Here is a 25,760-nt window from a genome sequence, read left to right on the forward strand (position 1 = left end):
GACCGTCGACTTCCTAGTTCCTATAACTCTACCGGGGCGAGGGTGTGCATGCACATACAATCTATAAACACACACGCTCTCTTGTACACAAAGACATGCCTGTGCGGCGAGCACACGCACACACCACGCAGAATCATGCCGCCACCATTTCGGCCTTTTTCACTCTCTTCATGTTTCTGACTGTCTCACACCTCTCTCCCCGAGCCCCCCGCTCCCTCCCTCCCTAGGGCCAGTAGGTAGACGACGTTAGGGGGGGTCAGGACCTCTCTCAAGTATCACTTACCTCACCACAGACACAAGACTAGACCGAGGGGAGGCAGAGCGCGAGAGGGACATCACCAAAGGAAAATAAGGTCGTTCCCAAAGATCAGTTTCTTTAGAAAAAACTAAAATCACACCCGTGTGTGTGAGTGGTGCAACTCCGTGCGGAAGTTTCAGACCCCCAGAGGTACCGTGTGGGGGTCCCTCTGCTATACTGTACTGTCACACCCGAAGTGTGTGTGTGTCTGTCTGTGTGTTAGGCTGCACAACAGTGAGACCTGGTGGTGTGTTAGGTTGTGCAACAGTGACACTTGGTGGTGAAAATATGCTATTTCCGTGCTCAGACCCAGGGACACACATACCTGTCTGGAGTGGTTGCACCACTGAAATAACAAAACAAAAAAAACACCCTGTGTCCTCACACAAGTGTTAGTGGAACGTAACACTGGTGTTAAAATGTTTGCATTTGCCAGGCTCGCACACATGTAGTCACACATGTAGTCACACATGTAGTCACACATGTAGTCACACATGTAGTCACACAAATCTAAATCCTGCGGAAATCTGAACTCTGACAGTGCTGCACCGCGGCTACAGATGTGCTGGAACGTCAGGAAAAGGAAAAAGAGAAATCTTCAACTCTCTCTTCCTGTCTCTGTTGGACTCTCTCTCTCTCTCTGTCAGTTGTTACAGAACATCAGTGTAAGCCCACCTTCCTGTCTCTGTTGGACTCTCTCTCTCTCTCTCTCTCTCTCTCTGTCAGTTGTTACAGAACATCAGTGTAAGCCCACCTTCCTGTCTCTGTTGGACTCTCTCTCTCTCTCTCTCTCTCTCTCTCTGTCAGTTGTTACAGAACATCAGTGTAAGCCCACCTTCCTGTCTCTGTTGGACTCTCTCTCTCTCTCTCTCTCTGTCAGTTGTTACAGAACATCAGTGTAAGCCCACATTCCGCCCGGTTCCATCACGTACTCTGAGCCGTGGTGGAGAAAAGTAAGTTCAACAATCTTTTGAAAATAGCAGATCTACAAGCTCACAATGCGTGGCACCGCCACACGCTGTCAACTTGAAGATTAGCTATATTTCCGTCACGGTACAGAGTTGCACCACTAAGTATAAAGCTAGGCTTCAGTTCACATGTCCTTATAAGGGCATTATAGTCAGTCACACCACAGCACTTTCATTCCATGATCACACTGGAAATAAATAACACTGTCTCTCCGATTGTGCACTCGCATATGGCCTGTGTCTGCGCGTGTGTGTGTGTGTGTGTGTGTGTGTGTGTGTGTGTGTGTGTGTGTGTGTGTGTGTGTGTGTGTGTGTGTGTGCTCCACATAATATATATATATATTATATATTATATATACATACGTATATACATATATTAATGTTGGCTTAGCTATAGCTTAACATCCTTAATTATCATTTACTTCATTAAACCATAGAATGCCGTTCATTCAGTCACCCTGGCAGAGGTTTTGCAACGCAGTGCGAGGCCCACTGGGAGGGGGGGGCAAATTAGATTTTCACTCTGGAACTCCCCGGAGGCACCGGATGAAGAATAAAATCTACCAAATTGCATAATTGGTCAAAATGTGTGATATGATTTAACTCCAAGTCTGACAATGAATTCAATGTGGGGATTTTTTGTCCCAATACAACGGCAGCACTGGGAATACGTTTGGCTTAAAAATCTTTATTACTCAATTGAGGGGCTATTAAAAATACATTGCATCTGCTGTTCGCTCTATGTGTGTGTGTGTGTGTGTGTGTGTGTGTGTGTGTGTGTGTGTGTGTGTGTGTGTGTGTGTGTGTGTGTGTGTGCATGCGTTAGAGAGCTAAACTGTGGGTTTATAACAGCATCAATGTGTTTTTCCATGGGAAAACTCCCGAAGTCTTAGCGTTAACGCTTGGCAAGGTGAGCGGAGCGCACGCGTGTGTGTGCATGTGCGTGCGTGCACGTAGTGTGCCAGTCATTCAGGTTCACGATGCTGTAGTACAGTGTATTCTAATGGATTTCTCATCACCAGAGCTGGCACTACGAACGCACACTGGTGGTTTCGTAGGCAACGCAAAGGGAAAAACAACACATGCTCTCCCTTTCTCCATATTGAATAATGAAAAGTCCCCCCCTTCACAATTATATTTCTTTCCATTCTTCATTTCTCCATCTGCCCATGTCTGTCTGTCTGTCTGTCTGTCTGTCTGTCTGTCTGTCTGTCTGTCAACACATTGGATCCTATAAGGACGGGTATACTCGTCCTATACATTAACTACGCAGAGTGCTCATGACGACTGGGCTCGTCTTGAGGCGTTTGATATCGCTATAAGATTGCCTGGCTGACTGTGTTTCATTTTTGGAAGTATAATGTGTAGCCTATACATCTTGGCAAAGGTTTGCAGGAGATAGATAGAAAGGACAGCTGGAGAATGAAAGTGAAAAAGAGCAATTAACATGAGACTGAATTGGGTGGGTCGGACAAGAGCAGAACATTTAAATGAGAGAGATTCATCCCTCTCAGCTCTCCATGTTGTGACAAAGAACTACATTCAGCCACAAGGTTGTTCTCCAGCCAGCTGGATGGAGAGCATTGGTTCAATGCCTCTCTCTCTCTGTCTCTCTCTGTCTCTCTCTGTCTGACGTCTGTCTGTCTGTCTGTCTGTCTGTCTGTCTGTCTGTCTGTCTGCCCGCCTCATGGTAGAGCAGCCATTTCTACTGTCACAATGCTTTTATGTTGTAGTTTGGACTGGTGGATAGGCCTACAGTATATGACGGTCCCTTGCTTTAGTATACTGTCCAAGGGAACTTTACAAATGTGACCTCCGACGAAGCATGTGTAACACTCGGCAGAAGTGGCCGTAATGCCCCCTTTTGTTGTCTTCGAAATGACTGCAATGCAAAGTGTCCACAGTGTGCAAAGACGTCACACGAAGTATAGCGCAACAAGATCAGGAAACAAAAGGTCTCGACTCTAACCACGTTCAACCGGCATCCTTATTTTGGGTAAGTCATTAGATATTGAAAAATACAATAAAAAAAAGACGATCTACAAACTTGTATATCTGGTATTCTTGTATCGCGACAACATTGACAGAGAATAAATCAGGTTTAACCCATTTTGGGCGGGAACCCCAATTGGTGTTAGCATTACGTTATGCTTTAGATATTTAAAAATAGCAGATCTACAAGCTCATAGCTTGTAGGTCTGCTATTTTTGAAAAATCGAAGAGCGACTGACATAGAAGACATTTTTAGAATCTGATCTCAGGTCAGAATGAAAACTGTCAGGATGTAGAAGACATTTTTAGAATCTGATCTCAGGTCAGAATGGGTTAAGTCGTTAAGCTCTAGAGAGCGAGGGGGTTGTGGGAATAACACTTCTCCTTCATATGTTGCAATATGAAGACACAAATGAAACACTGCATTACGGCGGCCAACCCGTTTATGTCGGTCCAGACTCATAACATTTATGTAGTGAAGATTTTGAAAGATTTAATAATGAGTTTTGATTGACTGTCATTTTTTATTGCCAAAAGAAGAAGAAAATACAGCATGAGACATATCCCGTATAAATGATATATGCACAGCCTCGCCAGGGGCAATATTATATATTTGTCAAAAGGATCAAATGCAATAAGACTCCAAGAGAATATTTGTGTTTTGTTAAGGTGTTAAGGTAGGTGTTAAGTTTCTTAATTAAATATGTCCGGCTTAAAAGCCACAAGTTCTCTAACCCTGACAGAATTACCCTAGCTAAAAAAGGTCACAGTGAACTAGACTCTGGACTCGTTTGAAGAAAGAAATTTGAAGAAATTCCCATAAGGCGTTCCTAAGATATTGCGTTCTTAAGACATCCCAAGAACATACAGCATACAAATCTATATAAAATAGATTTGTATAATGCATGCAAACAAAGTGCGAAACAATGAGACTGGAAGGTGTGGCACACACCAGCCCAGAAATATGGTATATAGATATTACGTTTTTTTATTTTGTTTTTATTACCCCTTGCAATAACCTGGCCAACACTGCAGTGTGCTGCCAGATGAGGTTGGAACGGGACAAGTAAAATAGTTAAAAATAAACAAGGTTATGGGAATAGCTAGCTGGGCTTTCCCCCAAATCCTATTGTGTGGTGAATCACACAATGGATTATCTATCAGGGGACAGAAACACTGACAAGGTTAGAGAGAGAATACTGGAGCCACTTCACACAGTGTCACACGCTGGATCCTTGAACCAAGAGGAAGCACCACCATAAACACACACGCGCGTGCAGCCGTGCGCACACACACACACACACACACACACACACACACACACACACACACACACACACACACACACACACACACACACACACGCACGCGCGCACATATTATAGTACATAACACAAATGTACATGCACACACTTGTATGCTTCATTGCTTAGTGTACTGTACATGCACACAGACACACAAATGCAGAGATCCACATAATATAACATATACGACTATCAATATATGCTATAATGTTCTTATTTTAGTAGTATGATCAAGTAGGCCTGAGTGTAGGGCGTTGATTTACGAGGAGAAACACTAAACGGTTGAATACGGAGATAGGAAGTTGACTTTGTGCCCAACGGTGACTGTATACGTACAAATGGACACAAACAACAGCGATGTGAGTGTGAGCATAAAGAGGGGTCTGTAGAGCCTACACATGTGTCCCTGACGGGGACCGGACATACTTGTGACACTACATGGGACCCAACCCTCATCAACAGGAAATTATACAATATCCTTTGTGCAGTCATAACCTCGGGATCCCGGACTCGCTTTCTCAGAAAGAAAGCCAGGGGAATGTTTGAGTGGAGAGTGGATAGGATTAGGAAGGGGGGCTGGGACGCCGGCAGCGACTCTGACTCACACTTATAGTTTGTGCACCACTGTCGCGCACTAACACAAATTAGTGAGCGAGCTTTAGGTTGTGCATTTAATACACAATCTAAAGCTCACGATTGTTAGTAAGTCATCTCAGATTGTGAGGTTCAGACGATTTTAGGGGCTCATGACACCCACAATCCTGCCATAGATAATCAACTCCACGCAGTAAAACACTTACATGTAACTCTGAAGAGTCCATGTACGAAGTGTACATTTGCACACTCTTCAGAGTTCAAGGACGACAAATTGTACCAGCAACCTGCGAGCGGGTTTCGGAGCGATATGCTGTAGCAGACCTATCCCCTCCACTGAAGGTCACTGAGGTCAGGTGGATAATGACATCAGCTAGCGGACTTGAACATGGAGCAGGACGCCAGCGGTGTAAAGTGACTAAGTACTTTACATTTAATCAAGAACGGTACTTAGTACGACTTTGAGGTACTTTTACTTTCAGTAAAATAGCCGATCTATAAGCTCACAATGTGTCGTGATGGGACGCATTGTGAGCTTGTAGATCGGCTGTTTTCAAAAGATTTGTTATACATTTGAAAACTTGAAACTCTGCATAATGATAATTTGGAGGCCAATACTTTTGTACTTTTACTCAAGTACATTTTGAAGTCCGGACTTTTACTTGTAACAGAGTATTTCTGGATTGCAGTATTGATACTTTTACTTAAGTAAAGAATGCGTGTACTTTTTCCCACCACAGGACCTAACTAATGGAGGCCTGCCTGGCGACACCGTGTTCTCATCAAAGTCCATGGACACAGTAGGATGATGTACTTGTGCGTATGCGCCATGCACATAATTGAGCATTCCTTTCTGTATGTGGTGTATGTGCGTGCGTGTGTTTGTGCGTGCGTGTGTGTACATGCAACATATATAATGACGAGATTACAATCTGTCTGAATGTCTGATGAGAAATGAGTTTTGTCTGACTGCATTAGCCAGACAAAACAGGTGAGGGTAATTGGAGAGAAAGAGAGAGATGTGTGGGGGTGACATGATCAGGTGGTGGGAGACACGCACACACACACGCACAGAGAGAGAGAGAACTTATTTGCATACATGTTCATTCATGTACAGTCCAGTCAGGATTCATAACACAAGATCATTATGTTTGTCTCCTTGTATTACAAGACATCTTTTTTTATCAGACAGCTAGACAGTCAGAGAGACACACACACACACACACACACACACACACACGACCCCATGACCTCAATATGTTTTGTCTCTCTGCATTAGCATAGTGAATAGAATCACGGGAAGACAAGGCTGTTTAATATGCCTCTCAAACAGTCTCTCTCTCACAGACACACACACACACACACACACACACAGTCACGCACACACGCACGCACACGGTCGCACACACACACAAAACCGACAGAGAGTAGTATACCAACAGAAACCTTCCACATAACACACGTCCTATATAGACACAGACGGCCTGGCTGGTCACTCAATTAATGACGGAACATTCAATGAACAACCGATGACCATGTGACCTCCTGTCGGAACATTGAATAAGTTCATTCTGTCTCGACCTCGCAAACTTAAAACCTCCTCCGTGGACAAATTGCTAAGCGATGGCGTGTATGAAAACAACTTCGTTCACGCATGCACGCCGTGCGCACACACACACACACACACACACACACACACACACACACACACACACACACACACCGCAGAGCTCGCCGACTACAGATTTATAACTGCACAGTGGCGATTCCAGGCCGGAGGCGCCTGTTCTTCTCACACACACACACACACACACACACACACACACACACACAACGGTCTACTCTAGACAGAGGGATGGAGTTGAATATGACCTTTACTGACCCCTGAGTTCTCCACCGCAACAGTGCCCATCAACCCTGTAACAGCAGGTCATTAATCGCAACCACAAGGCATCTCACGTCCAAACAGCAGCTACACTGGACTCACTGTAGCGTTCAGTCCTGGAGGTTTGTGTTGACGTAATGGCCAGTCTTTTACCAACTTCCACCAGGCAATCTCGCTCATACGAGATGGTATACATGAATATCGGAACCAGCTTTATTGTCACATCACAGTTTTAAAAGTAAAAAAGTGGGTGAAATTTGTTTTTGTTAGTAGTTCCCATCGTGTCAATTTTTTCCAGGAAAAACTAAGAAGGGGAATAAGGGGAAGGGGGTAATGAGATCAAGGCAGGATTATTATTTTTTTTACCACAAAAAGTACAGCTAAAGGGTTTTCTTCTGTGTGGGTCTTATAGATATTTACAAGCTTTTGCCACAAACGGTACAACTAAAAGGTCTCTTATAGCTTATTTACAAGCTTTACTACTTTAAATTAGTTTTCTGTGGTTAGGCTGTATACAAAGGGTCCATTTGGTTCCATTGTATACGTCAGGGTCAATGTAGAACCCCCTCAAGGTGTCAAAATTAGTGTCGCTTATTGCTGGAATGAACCAAGAGAGGACTCCAGGAATCAGGATCTAAATTGAGAAGCCCAATGGGCCACATCAATTCCTTGCCTTGATTTTCGCTATGATTGATGATTGATTCTATATTTAAGTGTCATGCTTCCGAAGAAGCCCAGCCCATATGGACTTACAGGACACTTTTTACAGTTTACAAACAATGACAATGTTGATCGATTGTGCTCGCTTGTGTTTAATACAGACTCTGACCACGCTAATGCGATATGGATCCAAATCCAAGTCTTCTTCTTTTCCTTTTGGCTTTTCCCTTCAGGGGTCGCCACAGCGAATCATCTGCCTCCATCTCACCCTGTCCTCTGCCTCCTCTTCTCTCACACCAACTAACTTCATCATGTCCTCTTTCACTAAATCCATAAATCTTCTCTTTGGTCTTCATCTAGGCTGACATCCTGTCTGGCAGTTCCAACCAAACACCAAATTCTGCCTGAAGAGGTGCGGCGCAATTGGCCTGGTTCAGCAGAGAGAGAGAGAGAGAGAGAGAGAGAGAGAGAGAGAGAGAGACGTCGCCTCAGAACCCACTGGCAGCCATGAGAATACAGGCCCTTTGTTTCAGAGTGCTGACCAGCAGAGTGACCTACAGCCCATCTAATCCAATTGATTTGCTCAACTATACTCCGAAACCACCGTAGCCATGGGACAGTGCATTCCTTGTGATACACTGATGTAGTAGATGACTTGATGACTTGATGTAGTACATTCCCAAACACACGTTTGGCTGCATGGTTACATCACAGTCCAGAGCAGTTCAAACACACGTTTGGCTGGTTACATCACAGTCCAGAGCAGTTCTGGTTACATCACAGTCCAGAGCAGTTCAAACACACGTTTGGCTGCATGGTTACATCACAGTCCAGAGCAGTTCAAACACACGTTTGGCTGGTTACATCACAGTCCAGAGCAGTTCAAACACACGTTTGGCTGGTTACATCACAGTCCAGAGCAGTTCAAACACACGTTTGGCTGGTTACATCACAGTCCAGAGCAGTTCTAGGAAATCTTTTGAAACGTGCAGTACGGTAATAATCAGTGGTGGAAAGTATAACTAAGTACATTTACTTAACCGTTAGTACATTTACTTAAGCATAACTGCCCAGCGTCAGTTGGAAACAGTAAATCGGTGTGTCCAGCTATTTGCAGCTTCAGAGCCCTTTTCAAGGTGCCACAGTGACTCCATCTTGTTGTGCAGATAGCATAGCATCTAACCCAAACATTTGCAGGAGGATCGCCGACCACCTGAGGCATGAGTTCTTCTACCACGAATATACAGTAGCGACGGGACCAGGATGGGCCGTCAAAAATGCATGTTTTGATTAGAATCGAAATCAGTGATTTAGATTCAGAGATATTAGCGTTAGAAGATTTTTCCTCCCGTCCGCTATAATGGAGGGGGAACACTTTTGATGACGCACCAACCGGAAGTGGTTTCGAAAGTTGCACAACAGACGCACTCAGACTGTAGTGTATCGCTCACCGATATCAAAAAATTAAATCTCCGTCTTTTGCACTATGTACATTTTGGGCATTTGAAAATAGCCTATCTACGCGGTACGACGCATTGTGAGCTTGTAGATCTGCTAATTTTATACATTTGAAAACTTGTGATATTCTGTATAATTACTTTCACTTTTGTACTAGTATATTTTGATACCAACACTTTTGTACTTTTTCTCAAGTACATTTTGAATTGCATGCTGACTTTTACTTGTAACAGAGTACAAGTAGTATTGATACTTTTTACTTTAAAGTAAATCATTTAGTACTTTTTTCCACCACTGGTGGTGAGCAGTTATTTTGAAGTGGATGCTTTGTTTGACAGGAATAAGGAAGCCAGCAGGCGTGTACATGGCTTCACCTACAATGTGAGATTGGTTTAGGAATGTCAAGCGAGCCCCGTCTAAAAATGGAGACAGTGTCTATCAGGGGTAATAACGCAGGGAGTCTCTTGACACGGGATATCCTGGACACAAATAATACAACAATAATATTAGTATCACATTACACGTCTTCGTGCTGAAGGGCTCCACCTGAAGGTTTGACCTCTGACCCACTATGGTTCCAATAAGTCTCTGTAACACCGACGGGACGGGACGGGGGTTATCAACATGTTGAGTTTAAAAAAATAATAATCAGTATATAAATAGTTCAGATAAGTAGACACTCATTATGTGAATGAATGCCGTGTTTGTTAATGCTTTCACTGCAGGGTAAAAGGTGACAAACCGCTAAGCAAGCTGTTGCCACTGCTTTGGGTGTCGTCAGGCTTCAAAGCCTACAGTGCTTTAGTAACCCAGCCCCACGCACTCCCCCCCCCCCAAAAAAAAAGAAAATGGGAAAAAAAATATTAGCACTATAGCATCTTTGTCCAAACTCTCACAATGGAACAAAGACATTCTTACAACCACGATGGCTTTTGGGAATCTGAACCAAAGATAAACATGGCTGACTGAGGTTGCATGGTCTAAACAAAACAGAATGATTAGGGGGGTTGAATGCCTCCTCTGATTATGAATTTTACAATAAATAAGCTTCTTACTTCTTCTGGTCAATTAGTTAATAAACTGAGGAAGGTGTCTGTGTACGGTCACAGAGTACGAAAGTGAAACTGGCTACTATGTACTACTTTGCAGCCTACTTTCTTTTACAGCGAGTCTATAAAATGGTCCGTCTGTGTGTCCGTGTCTGTGTGTCTGGAGTAGGGATGTTAATAGTTAATCGATTTATCGTCGTTAAGACATTCTTCAATTAAACAATTAAGTTCTGCGGTTCTATCATTGGGCAGTTTCCTGTGAATGTAATGCTGTCTGCGTGCGCACGTGGCCGAGGAATGTGGGCCGCTTAAAAAAAGTCCCCCACCCCACCTTGGTAACCACAGAAACATCTCTGCTTTTGCATGTGGTCAACTAAATATTTGATTAAGAAATATACTATGCCTTTTGTATTCTTTCTGTATATCAGCAAAATGTACATTTTTGTGTTAAGACATTGAGGGAAATTAAGATTTTTAAACGCTGTATATCAACTATATACGGTTAATCGATCGATAAGGTTATCAAAACCTATCAATTAAATCATGAAGTAATCGATAATTCCCATCCCTAGTCTGGAGATAATCTTTCAAAATTGCTGGAAGGATCAGTGCCAAATCTCTTGTGCACACTCCAATGCCCAGCTTAATGTGTCTGCCATGATTTGATTGGCTGGGCCCCGATAGCGATGATTTGATTGACTGAGCAATGTACGTGTGATGATGTAAGAGCGCCCCTCACTTCACACGAGTGTGATTTTTTAAATAATATCTGACACCTTTTGAAAGGGGGGGGGGGGGGGGGGGGGGGTCAAGAGATGACTCATGTCCCCGTCTGACCACATGAAGTCCCGAGGCCCCCATGTGGATCCTGATCACATCACATGATTACATTTTTTTCTTATATCCGGACATCAGATTATCACATTAAAACACATTATAGCCATAATGCTATTACGTTGCATATTCCCCTTGGTCGAAGAACGTTCAAGCACATTACGTCTCCCGGCAATACCATGGGAGAGTGGCAGAACAAGAGTTCCATGGAGAAGGTTGTGTTCCAGGAATACGACCTGTCCATTTAAGGACATAATAGTTTGTCGCTCTAAAGTCTAAACTACAGTACTCTGTCGCGACTGCGACAAACTCCTCTCGCCCTCGTTATCCACCTCTTAAAACTTTACGGCAAGCATTGTATAAACTCCTCAGTTAATTTAAGCATCTAATATAACTCCAAGAGTTATATTAGAATCACTGATAATAAGTTATCAAATGTACCCTTGTTGAAGCTGTAAGCCATGTGCCATTAGTTAAGAAGGAATGTGGTCCAGGCACCTTGGCTGGTAATCCAGTCTGGCAGTGTGCCGTGGGTTCGACTCCCGATCCTGACGGCCTTTACTGCATCTCTCTCCCCATTTCCTGTCAGCCTACTGTCTGTCCCTCCATAAAAAATATATATAAAGAAGGAATGCCTGCTTGACCTTATGGGCAGCCGGCAGTACTACTTTTCAACCAGTATGATATACTTGACACCAGGGTCTAAAAAGTCCACTTCCTCCAACCACTGCAGATGTGCTAGCTATATTTCATTAACATACAGTACCTCTACCATGCAGTTACAAGAAAAACAAAAAAATACATTTTATTAAATAAAATAAGACCCCAGATGGTAGCGGCCTATCCAGACCGACATCTCGTGCCATCCGAAGGGTTTATTCCCAGAAGCAGTAAACCTCACAAGCACAAACAAGCCCACTGTCCATCAATAACAGATCTCGGGCAATGAGATCAAAACAAAGAAGCCAAAGTATGAAATAACAACATATTCTCTCCGGTAGAGCTGTTCCTGTCAGTGACCCATGTCAAGAGAGTCTCGCTACAACCCACTGGCTTACGAACCACGACAGTAGAAAATGAATTTTGGAACACTTTATTTGAGAAGTTTCCTTGCTGTGAGTGTGTTGGGTGCCAGGCCTGGAACTGTGTTTGTTTTTTCATTGATCTGCCCTACGCTACGCGGCCTGATCAATACCTTTTTCCATTAGAGTGGACACTTGCAAACTAATTCACATTTAAAAACGGAAAAGTGGTTGGCAAGCGCTACTGAAGTGAGCAAAGAGGAGACTTTGAAGCACGTAGAAATTGATAGAACAAGCAAACTAACAAACGCACAGAGAGAGCATCAGGACCTGACGAAGGTGTGCCTCATACATTGTCGCTTTTTTACTTGCACCCTGATAATAAAATAAGGGCTTAAACTGTCTGAGTTGCTCCAGTGCCTCCTTTCCTCCTGTAACCTGTCCTGCCTCTGAGATGCACCAGACTGGCCTTCCATAGGCTAGAGGCGCGGTTGGAACTCCCTTCTGCTTCTTAGAGCATATACTGTAGACTAGAGCCTCTGCATTGTTTATCTATTTAGCTTTATATGAAAGGTTAAGCGCCAGGGATTTACAGATCCTCGAAAAGGCTTTCAACAAAAGAGGCAGCAGTGTACCCGCCAGAGAAAAGCTGCATATTTACGTGTTGCTCTCCCCGTTTCAAAACAGCCTTTCAAAACAGATCAGAGCCACCGCTGTGTGTGTGTTATGTGTACAGTGTGTGTGTGTGTGTGTGTGTGTGTGTGTGTGTGTGTGTGTGTGTGTGTGTGTGTGTGTGTGGTCTTCCCTCGATCCTCTGCACATATAACAGTTTCTCTCTCTCTTTTCTCTCAATGTCCCTCTACCTCTCTACTTATCTCCTTCTCTCTTCCTCTCCGTTGCCCCCTCCCCCCCCCACCCCTCTTTCATTCTCTGCCATTTTACCTTTCTTTGTTCCACCTAATCCTCAAAGGGGAGCTTTTAAAGTCAGGAAGTTATGGAGAGAGGGAGTGAAAGAGGGGAACAGGGGAGAGAGAGAGGGAGAGAGAGAGAGAGAGAGAGAGAGAGAGAGAGAGAGAGAGGGGATAAAAGGTTAGTGGGAACATTAGGGGGAGGGAAAATAGCTAAACATTGAGGATGTGCGGTAAGGAGAGAGGACTGAAACGAGAGAGAATTAAGGTGGCGTATGGAGAAGACAGAATGATAACAATCGGACACAAAGATGGACGGAAGGAGCAGTCAAGTCACTGTACACCGAACAATCCAGAATGTTAACTGAACTAGAAGAGTGGTTCTCAACATTTCCAGTCTGCGACCCCCCAAAATCATCATCATATTTGAACTGGGGACCCCCCAAAATACATTAATCTTATTTGAACTGGGGACCCCCCAAAATACATTAATCTTATTTGAACGGGGGACCCCCCACCCTGACAAGCACTTGGAATTATAGGAGTTGATTCATTACATTTTGTTTGACTCTGTTCCAGAGAAAGATATATTTATTTTCACAATGTTTGACAATTTGGGCAATGTTGATTCTTTAGTAGTAATTCTTTCTTTCTTTCGAATCTGCATCAGTCCTAAATGGGTTAAAAAGGTCTCAAAAGTCCTTTGCTGTCACATGGGGATCTCCCCCAAATCACATGGAGACCCCCGTCAGGGTCGCCACCCACAGGTTGAGAACCACTAATTCAGTCGTCTCTTACCTCTGTGTAGTGTCTGTCTCCTCCACAGACCAGAACCTCCCCAAGGAGGAGCATCAAACTCACACTAATACTCCTACTGCGCTCAACTTGACTCATCTATGCGATTATATGAACTCATGGCGGTGAGATAAATCACCCAAAACTGCACGTTTCCTTCTGACTGGGGAGAGGAGTTTAACAACGTGCGATAAGTAGAATGAAGGGAGGGCGTCATCCGTCATGTAAAATGAATTAATGAACGCATCTGTCAGGGGAACCATGAGGAAACAGGATGGGGGGGACAATCATTTATCTGCCGACTGTAGCCCCTCGATAGAGCTATAATTCAATGCATTTGAAGGGAATACAACTGCTTTGGGGATACCACCTACAACTCCTTTGTTTCAAGATGTTTCATTGCTGGAAATTGGAAACAATGTTGTAAACCAACATCACTCACTCACTCATTGAAAAGTGTGAGTGCAGAGCATGTTTTAGGATACGGACAACACCGCTACAACCACAGGACAAGTGTTATTCATTACCCCAGACACATCACTGACAGGTTTAGAAGGAGGGACAGAGGCAACGTGACACATTAAGAAACACCACAATGACGCCGTTGTCTCTCGTCTTGACCATGACTCCCCATAAGACATCATAACTCCTTGATGGCTGGTTTACCAGGGGAAGGTCACATCATAACTCCTTGATGGCTGGTTTACCAGGGGAAGGTCACAAACATTAGAGTGCTTTCACTGGAACCCCAAATGTGCCTATAGTTCTGGGCTAATTAAGTGTTTAAAAGTGTCAATTAGAAAGAAGGAAACGTCCACAGATAAAGACCTAAACCTAAAGGGTCGAAATGTTGCAATCTGTGCCAATAAAGTAAGTCCACTGGATCTCTAGAAACAAGTGAGTGCATGCTCTTTCTTTTTGATGTTTGCCTTGATAACTTGAAGTACAGCATCCATGAAACCAGTGGTCTGTGTGAGGGAGAACCACACCAACATCCATGTGCCTTTGAGCAAGGCACAGTCAGGCACCCAAAACGATGGGCTGTATGCCTCGTAACTTAAGGAAAAGCAGCAAATGACAGCTAAGAAGACTTGGTGATGGCAGGTGGGGAGCTGTTAGAGGTTGTCTTGCTCGGGGACATTTCTACATGCAGACTGGGTGAGCCAGGGGTCGAACCGTCAACCTTACAATTCACAGACAGCCCCTCTAGCCACTCAGCTATGGCCACCCGTAGCCAACAGGGCTAATACCAAGGTTAGATCGGACAGCCCTACAGTTAGGTGTGTCCGCGTCCTTGCATGCGTAAGCATGCGCGCACGTGTATAACTGTTGTTGACGAAGCAAGGCAGCAGTAACAAATAGTACGCGAGCTCAGCAGAACTCTTTACTGCATAAATGTTTAACCTATTCAGGACGGGAACCCCTTTTGTTGCATTGAAAAATAGCAGATCTACAAGCTCATAGCGCGGCACCGAGTGCCGTGCTACGAGCTTGTACTGTAGATCTGCTATCTTTGAAAAAACGTGAAAATGTGGCGCAAATATTTGAATATATATATTCTCTCGGGGGGGATTTGGTTCAGCGGCCAATTACATATATTTTTGGATTTAGAAGACAAATGACATTATAATGTTTTATGACTGTTGTGCATCTGAAAGCATTATGTCTGTTAATGAGTGTAGTTATGAAGCATTATGAATGCATTATGAATTCCCTCATAATGCATTATAAATGTGGGCTTCATAGAAAGTGTTACCGACATTTCTTTCTTTAGAATGGGCCTGAGATCTAAATGGGTTAAAGATGTAGTCACACATAATGCATAGCAGAGAGACCCCCCCCCCTGATGAGGTGTGGGTCTCACGATGAGAAACACCTTGAGCCACACATAAATGACTGCAACTGTAAACCAACAGAAATATCTGCAACTTCAGTAGCACACCAGGGACAAAAAAACAGCTGATAGATGTTTATCTTTGAAATTAAATCCATTTAACATGAGGGCAGATTGTAGGCGTAGGAAATAACAAAAGGCTCTGTGTGCAGGTAAGTGTGTGTGCGTGTGTGTGTGTGTGTCTGTGTGTGTGCGTGCGTACATGCATGTACGGTATATGTGTGCGTGTGTGCAATCTAAATTCTCTTGCCTTGGGGGAAAATATATGTTGTTCTACAACACACACACACGTGCGCACGCGCGCCCACACACACACACACAAAGTGTATGTGCACACACACGTGTGCACATACACTCACACAGAGGCAAAAGTTGCAGAGTGCCTTTTGTTGCTTGATAATTGTTTCCAGGCAAAACAGTATTTTGTTAGCATCGACAGCTGACCCATAACCATGAATCAATGAGATGGTAATGGAGCCACCGAGACCAGGCACAGACCCCATATTGTGGCTGAAATGTGTCACACAGACAGACAGACAGACAGACAGACAGAAAGACACGAGCACACACATGCGTGCAGTGTGCACACACTCTTACCAAACTTCTGCACTTTTCTGATTCTATCCTTTTCACCATCTCTTCCTCTCAATTCCTCTCACATTCTCCCTCGGTATCTGCCTCTGTCTCTCTTTCTCTCACTCTTTCTCTCTTAACAAATACTGTGTCCAGGGTTGCATTTTCTCTCATGGACATCACATTAACCGACTGAGACCTCAGGACAGATTCTACAAATGTCTTCTAAAATCATGATAGTTTTCTGAAAAACCTGTATCTATATCAGTGATTCTCAAAATATTTCATTTAAAGGAGCCCCACAGTTAAAACATTAGCTGTGAAAGAATATACAGTATATTCAAAGATTTGTACACATTTTCAAGATTTTTCAACAGCTAAAGTATTAAAAAAACATACTCTCCCCATGCCTTTGGCCTGGTGGAGACAATAATGGTTAAAGTGGTGCAAAGCTGAGGCGACACAGATACGTTCCAGGTCTAAATGGGCTAAAAACATGCTACTGTATACGAAATGACTTCTTCTATAGGCGGAACAAACAAACTAATAAAAGTGAAATTGAATTAGCTCTCCGTCGGCACTCACCCATAATCATCCCCCCCCCCCCCTCCTGCCCACAGAAACCAACAGGGATAAATAATCACCGCTGTTCTAATTAATAAATGCATCATCCTTAACGAGGTGGGCTCGTTAGGCATGATGGCCATTGCTACCGCTCTTGTTTTTTCTTAGCCTACCAAACTTAATTTCCACCTCTGAAGCATGCTAATTGCTCTCCCTGCTTGGTAAACAACAAGAAACTTTTCTCATTTGCAGGCGGAGAGAAGGGTGAATGTATATGGCTATTGATCGCGGGGGGAAAACGAGATTGCCCCCGGCTGGGCAGGGACCAATGACTTGTTGTTGGCAGTGGCAGTGGCGGAAAGTAACTAACTACATTTACTTAAGTACCGTACTTAAGTACAGTTTTGAGGTATTTGTACTTTACTTGAGTATGTCACATTTTCAGTACTTTTACTCCACTACATTACAGAGACAAATATTCTACTTTTACTACACACTATTTATTTGACAGCTTTAGTTACTAGTTACTTTGTACATTTTGATTATTATTAAAGATAACATAATAACCACATCAGCCCTTTACTTCTACTGCTTGTAGACGTGTTGTTGGCAGTGGACACATGGTACCGAGTTCACTGTGTTGTTGGCAGTGGACACAGGGTACTGAGGCAGTGGACACAGGGTACTGAGGCAGTGGACAGGGTACTGAGGCAGTGGACAGGGTACTGAGGCAGTGGACAGGGTACTGAGGCAGTGGACAGGGTACTGAGGCAGTGGACAGGGTACTGAGGCAGTGGACAGGGTACTGAGGCAGTGGACAGGGTACTGAGGCAGTGGACAGGGTACTGAGGCAGTGGACACAGGGTACTGACTACTGAGTCGCTGAACTGAGATGACTTTGGCTACACTCTCAATGGACAGAGAGGAGGAAAGGACTGTTTTATAAACAGTTCATTCTGCCATAATATTTATTGTTTTAAAACAGATGAGATATTTACAGTAGATCATTCCATCTTTTTGACGCTAGCCAGACTATTGGAATTACTAGCAGGCTTCTTAGGGGAGCTGCGAGCAAGAAGGGCTTCGAAACTGTAAAATCCTGTTCATTAAATTCTGAAAGTGTACAAATGTTTATAAACCGTGTAGAAAATATGGTTCAGAGGCCCAATACGACAAGTCTCTGCAGGGTTATTTTCGACGGAACTGGTTGAATTTGCAGACTTGAGGCTGCAATAGACTTTAGACACAAAGATTGGTGAGGAATTCAACGTGCTCATGATTTATTGTTGTTTTATTTACTGCTAGAAAAGTACTGTGGATAGTTTGAAAGAAATGACCCAGCTTTCTCACCCGGGAGAGAGGAAACCTCTAACAATCAATAATACAGAGAGAAATGGCAAAATCTCTGACAAATACGTATAAATAATTTATATACTGTGTGGTGATGATCCAGTGTCAAAATGGGCGTTGCAACACTATATACAGTGGTGATCGGTTTTATCAAGCCTCAGCTCATTTACAATGAAAGATTATAAAACTAAAAAAACAAAGAAGAAAAAAATGATGGAATCTTTCTATATTCAAGATCTCTGATATCTAAATGATATGCTCAGAGTCGCGATACATGCCAGATTTGAGTATTCAAAAATTCAAAGAGCTTGGGCTGTTGAAAACAATTAGATGGCCACTTCCGTGTAACTCCCCAATAAGGCATGATTCAGAGTATAAACCCTCTATATATACTTAGTTTATCAGGGCCCAGCCCAGGTGTCTTTGACTATGACACTCCTTTTTCCTTAGACGTCTACACCAAATCACTGAAAATAGCTGATTTACAGTACGTACATATAGGCGCTACAAGCTCACATGCAAGCTTGCAGATCTGCTGTGTTTTCCCAGAATGTTCGCCTGTAATAACATGCCAAAATAGAGTTGCTAGGGTCCAAACGGTTAACTTTTTAAATGATCACCCACTACTGAAACAAAACAAAGTAGAGCAAATTGAGATACGGTAGGCAATGCCTAGGAAGGAATTTAAGGAGACTGCCTCGAGTGCCTCGTGCACAGGTGAAATAAGACAGATCTGTAAGAATTATAATTGTGACACCAACAGTAGGAGTAAAAGCAAAAAAAACCCTTCCTTCTGCATCTGATACTCAGTCAAAAGGTGGATGGTGTCATAACCTATCAGCTCCCTGTCTACAGGGAAACATTACCAATCAAAGGGCATCGCCTGATAGTCAGATGAAAGCCTCTGATAAATCAGCAGCAGATCCAAGAAAAACACGCAGAGCGTGAACACAGAGCTGATAGCAGGGAATAATGAACCACACACACACACACACACACACACACACACACAACTAAACACGTTGCGATCACTGTGATTTTTTTATGTTAAATAGTGTGCGTACACACACACACACACACACTCCCCCCCCCTTTTGGATCTTGACACAGATCAACACAGACGTCTAGCCATTAATTCCCTATTTGCGGGAGAATCAAAGATGAAACCTCTGCAGAGAATAACACGATCTGTTCTGACAGACTACTGATGAAACCAGACAGAGAAAACTGTTCAAACTTAAAACAATTGCTGTACTGGCCAACTATATACAAAACAAGTTATTCTGCAAGTACAGCTCCCTTAAGGCCCATATGCACAGCAGTGAGAAGAATATTGTAAAGCAGCATAGCAGCATAGTACTACTACTATACTACTCAAACATTTGGGTAATATAAATCATTCTGAACAATTCTAAATTAAATCACACCATACTTTAGATGTACAATTCAAACCAGCCTTCAGTGGCTGGGATGAATCCTCTATTGAATTCTTACCCTACGTTTTAACAGTGGGCGAACATCGGCGACTCTGGGCGATATACAAATCGACTAGTGGGCGTTCCTGCTGTACTGTATGTAATGTAAACGCATCACTGTACCACGTGGAGGGTATACAAAGCAACACATGAATTTGATTGGCTATTGCCGGACGATTTTCATGTTTTTGAACGACGTTCCTCTGCCCACATTTCGACTATCGCCTCTTCGCCTGCTATCGCCAGTAGTTGCCGGCTCCGATAGACAAATAACGCACTTCCGGAAAATACGCCCGGCAGTCGCCCGCTGTTAAAACGTACTGAAAGGCAGTACGTTTAAGTACAGCAGTATATTCAGACTGCTAGCAAATTAGCAACCACACTGTAGCTACTGTGACTTATACGGTGTATGCAGTGCCAAGTGCTGCACTGGCAAAACAAAGCAATGCTTAAAGTGTGTGTGTGTGTGTGTGTGTGTGTGTGTGTGTGTGTGTGTGTGTGTGCGTGCGCTCCTTCCTTACCCTGTGTGTGTCATTCTCTGGTCCTCTGCGTCGTGGGTCCTGTTCTTCATAAGCCGGCGCCACCCCCTCTCTCCTGGCCTGCTGGTATTCCCTTCGGAGCTGCTGGATCCTATCCACACCGCTGTTTGTGAGCACGCACACACACACACACACACAGAAAGGAACACACACGCAGGCGAGGCGAGGAGACAAGGAAAAACAACAAAGTACACCATAAGCTTAAGAAATGCTTCTCATTCATAAACATTTAAGCACCATCAGTGCAAAAGCTTCGGAAATCTTTCATGAATATAGAGAATCAATTACTTTTTCATAATCCATAATATTTTGAGAGCTGGGGATGAGTCGGTCTGCAAATTCAATCGATTGATCTCAAATAAGAATAACCCTATACCTAAAGCAGAGATTTGTCTTATAGGATTCATATAGGAACCAATGGACCTGAAAAGATCCATTTGAACACCCAGAGTTCAAATAATGCTCCGGGTTTTACAGTGTAGAAACCAGTGGTGGAAAGTAACTAAGTACTTGAGTATTTCCAATTTCCAGTAGGCCTACTTCTACTCCACTACATCTCAGAGGCAAATATTGTACTTTTACTCCAATACAATTATTTGAGGACTTTTTCCATCAATGGCAGAAGCCCATCACTCACTCACTCAGCCCATGTCACATCATTTCCACAATGATATGAAGAGCTTTGAGAATTCTGCCTGACACCGGCCACCAATCAGGTGGCTTATCTGATGGCAAGCCAGCCAATAGGATCTGTCTATTTTTCAAATGGAGCCATTTCTCTGGCATTGACCTGCCAATGGAGAGATAACAATTTGACAGACGCACCTGCGTGTGCACACACAGTCACACTCTCGCGGGAAAGAAATATTCAAGACAGACATATACTGTACACACATACGGTGTATGTGTGGACAGTCATGCCAGCATTCATACATGTAAGAGGGGGACACAAATTTGCATGCAAAATGCTCACACACACACAAATTGTCCAACACTTTCAAAGTAATACACACTTGCATGGATTCAGGTACAGAAATAAAGACACACACACACACACACACACACACACACACACACACACACACACACACAATCAATCTTCTGCTGCTGCTTATGGCTGCACATCTATCTATTTCTCCATCTTCCTCTCTCCAGCAAGAGGAAGACAAAGCAGTGACATCAATCTTTGATGAATATTCTGTCCCTCTGTCAAGACAGTCAAACTAAATATACCCAAGCTGGGCCATCTCTCTCTCCATCCACGCACGCACACACGCACGCACGCACACCCACGCGTAATCATATAATGATATCGTCTCTATCGAGTGGAAACCTCATACTGTATGTCCAAAACTGTGACGTTCCAGGATTCAAATTCAAATAAATATTGTCGTGCGTTTCGAGCTCGCAGATCAGCTACTTTTGATACTTTTGTGTGACGCTGTAGTATGATCTAGTAGTAGGGCGTTCATTTATGAATAAAACACAAAAGTTTAGAATATGGACTGCAGATAAGAGGTTTCTGACTGACAAGCGACGACATCCAGTATAAATTCACCTCCTCATTTTATACTAGGTCGATTTATATTATCCTGGTTTATATCGTGGTAAACTATTTTCGCAATGTAACGGCGTCATACGATGGCGTATAAATTACACATTTTCGCTCCTAATCTCTTCCCTCCGTCGCCCACTCTTTATCTTGGCCTTCCTGGACACACGCACGCACACACACACACACACACACACACACACACAATTGGATGTGTTGGAGAGGGTGGTCGTCACACTAGTTTATGTGTTAAAAATACCCTTCCCCTGGTATGTCTTAATGTTCAGCAGTGTTGGCAAAATATTACTTTAACACTAATATACTACTTATTACTTATTACTTAAAAAAAAAGGAATAAAGTTATACTTTTTATTACTCCCTGAGAAAAGTAACTAGTTACTTATTACTTATTACTTTACTTATTACTTTTTTTTCCTCTCGCCTCCAGTAATTGCATATTTTGTCCCCAAAAGTCTTACTTTGCATTTTCAACATTAGCAGTCCCCCCTCCCCTATTCTGCAGAGTTTATTTAACTCTAAAAAGTGTACTGTATAGTGTACACATGATGATGGGTCCATTTGTACACATTGATTAGAAGTAGATTTTTTCGACGTGGAATATAGATTCTCGTCTCGATCGCGGACATACTCAACTTCCAAGTATTGAATGTTATAACGCTTTGTTGTGCCGGTGTTTCTGTCTCCTCCACCTCCTCCATTGTTAGTTTATTTACATCTCTTCTCTCTAACAGTGCAGTCTAACGAGTTACACACACTAGTTTAGGTTGTTGTTCCGTGTTCCGGACAGTTTAAGGCCCGCCCTTCTGCATCCGATACTTCACACATACGTACCGACGAGTGTGCATCGTTTCCGTATCCGCTCTAGAGTCTAGATCTAGAGCGGATCAGCAGTCTACAAAGCAACTTGACCCCTATCCAGTCTACCATTATAAATAAACACTCAAACCCACAGTTCCACCAAGGCTCGTGAAAATAGTAATAATATTACTTTTGAAAAAAAGTAAATGTAATATTATTACTCAAAATGTGAAAGTAACTAGTTAAGTTACATATTACTGGAAAAAAGTAATAATATTACTGAAAGTAGTATATTACTTAAGTTACTTGCCAACACTGATGTTCAGCATGTGATCCAGACCCACTGCTGTGCACATTATGTGTGTGTGTATGTGGGATAGTTTCACCATGGTTAGAAATCCCCATTAACTCATTAAAACGCATCATTTTATTTTAGATTTTGTCATTACTGTGCATTAATATTGTAACCGCGATGCAGCATATAGTCAGAAATGAGCCCAAAGGTCTGCGTTATGATTAGGGATGGGTATCGTTAGGATTTTTGTGAGTCCGATTCTGGTTCTGCTTATCGATTCCGGTTCTTAACGGTTCCCTATTTCTGTTCCAAATGGTATAAAATAACTTAAATAAGAGGTCAAATGTTTATTTAATAAAAAAGCTCAATGTCAATTTAAGACAAATAGTGTAACATCCTCTCCTTTAGTCAACAGTTGAGCCATTTGTGGATAATAGTGAGCTATGTTTTCCTTATTTTAAATATAATTAATCTATTCATCTATCTTTTTACCCAGGGCAATATTAGTGTTGTATAGGCTACTTCTCTTACTACTGACAATAACACAGAAAAGCATGTCTGAGATCTGAGAGCAGCGCGCACGCACACACACACACACACGTATGCAAGCGCTTTATTTCCTTCTGAATGGACATTTGGGTAGTCAGTCTTCACATGCGCGCGCGCGCACACACACACACACACACACACACACACACACACACACACACACGCGCGCGCGCACACACGCGCACACAGCAGCCAATGGAGGAACAGATTAGATTAAAACAAAGAACACTTAGTTTGGTCTTCGTTTAAACCTCATTAGGGGGCCTGTGCGTGCGTGCGTGTGTGCGTGCGTATTATGTGTCTGTTTGTCTGGCTGTCAAGACTGCCAGACATTCCACAGGAATGATTGGGTGGGAAAGAACCCAGCGTCAGGCCATACAGTGATATGCTAACGGCACATTGGCGACACGCAAGCTAGCAATATTTTACAGCTGCTAGTTTGCTGCAGCAGATTAACATGCAGGCTCACAGTTGCTTTGATTCATTCTTTTTCAAAAAATTCAGAATTCAGAAGAGGAGCCCTCTTTGTCTTATTTTCCCCCCAGGCACCCAGACAAATTAAAGCCCATTTTCTTATCTAAAAAGCTCCTCCAAAATACAGAAGAGATGACACCGGGATCACCCAATTCGCCACTTTCACTTCCAACTCTTGAAGCCCTGGTGATAAATAGCTGCTAAAACCTCGTTTGGATTTCATTTCAAGGCGTCAGGCCCCATTGAAAAACTTTCATTCCCTCTTGACAATGAATAACTAGATCTTTGCGCACAGAGTGCTACAGTAGTATTTTTCAAGGTTAACATCACCCCTATTTTCATAAATACTGAGAAACATATGCGGTTTTCTACGACTGATATTTAACATTTTGGTACAGTGGGGAAACCCCAGCTCTCCATATTAATTCCATTTTTCTCCCTCCGATTTTCACTCCATCCTGGCGTTGTTCTCTCCATCCCTCTCCTCTCCTCGCAAACACAAAGCCCTGGAGCTCTGCGGATGAGGGGCTGTAATATCAGCAGAAACATTTCACATAAAACATATTACACTCTGCCTCACATCACCAACGGCATGGCTTCTCCATGTGGACTCTCTTTCTCTCTCTCTCTCGCACACACACACATTTTACTCCGACTATCTCTATTCATCTTTCGCTTGCTTGCTCCTCTCCCTCTCTCGCTCTCTCTAACCCTCAACAAACAGTCTTTGCAACTCTTTCTTTGAAGACTTTCTCTCACTAAACAATCTCCCGCGTCCCTGCAGAGCCCCACACCATACGCCCTCCCACTCTACAAAGACATCACACTTATGCCTCTATACCCTACATCCCAAAACAATAGCAATGCACGAGCAGCGGAAAAGACATTAAAAGAATGCACTGGCATTACAATTCCCAATCTCCAGCAGCCTTCCTCCGTACTGGGACACACACACACACAGCAAAGGGCTTTGTGTTAACCCAAAACCCATTAAGTACTGAGGTCTTGCTGCCATGTCGTGCAGAAAGGCCTAATCTTTAACTTTTTGCGTTTTTTCGTAAATGAATAGCTTCCACGCGTTTTATTCCATTGTTTTTCCATGCGTAATACGCTAAACCCGCTATTTATATGTTTTATTCAATTGTCTTTCCCTGAGTAACAAGCTAAACCCGCTATTTGAAAAACCGGCTTTGTGATGAGACAACCGGACACCGTGATGAGGCCGACATGTTATGATGACGTTATGAAAAATCTACTTATCCACTGGCTTGCAAGGGCTTCTGGGAAAATGAGTTAAATTCAAGTGAACGGGGGTTTACACTTGGATCTATCCGCCATTACTGTTTGTTGTTCTTCTGCATCACGATGGTGACTTTCGACTAGGCAACAAACCATGGGACTATTTTCAGGGGGATTTTCATGGATCAAAGGCGTAAATACTTTGGCGTAATGTATGCTCCAAAGGTAATTAAACAATATCAGCAGTGACCGTGGCATGTTATATTAGGCTATAATGCACGGAATGTGTTAATGCCTTACTTGATCATACTACAGTATCAAAAGAAGTATCACAAATATTATATCTGCAGGCTCGAAACGCGGTTCGAAAGCAAAAAAGAATAAGTGAATATGTCAGAGCGTATATACAGTACTGTTGTAGGTGCATCCAGCCAGAGAAGGCTGTGTCAGCGATACAGTACCAAACAACACAAAGTGTCTTGGGAGAGAGGAGTAAACGCAGAGAGAAGCAGTTAGGGCATCAGACCTTACCAACACCTGACAGTCTAAAGTGCATGGCTCCTCCCATTATTCTATTATGCCGAGCTGTCGTTCAGTTTCAGTGTGTTCATTAAACTCATTGCCTGCAGGGGTCCCCTTCCTGTACTTGGGCCTCTACGTTTTCATGGCC

The 25,760-nt window shown here is 43.1% G+C and overlaps 1 protein-coding gene across 9 annotated transcripts in view; it reads right to left on the reverse strand.

The window, feature by feature from the left end:
- LOC308331256 (partitioning defective 3 homolog B-like) overlaps positions 1 to 25,760 on the reverse strand; it is a 333,652-nt gene that overhangs the window by 74,507 nt on the left and 233,385 nt on the right. For all 9 annotated transcript variants that reach the window (XR_013965561.1, XR_013965562.1, XR_013965563.1 and 6 more), the window contains one exon: positions 20,145 to 20,265. Coding sequence is in view for 2 of the 9 variants with exons in the window: in XM_080786585.1 (XP_080642711.1) it covers positions 20,145 to 20,265 (121 nt within the window). In the remaining 7 variants the exon portion in view is untranslated. The remainder of the gene's footprint in view (positions 1 to 20,144; positions 20,266 to 25,760) is intronic.

This window comes from Protomyctophum bolini, assembly GCF_963924005.1.
Source record: "Protomyctophum bolini genome assembly, chromosome: 16".
Lineage (NCBI taxonomy): Eukaryota > Metazoa > Chordata > Actinopteri > Myctophiformes > Myctophidae > Protomyctophum > Protomyctophum bolini.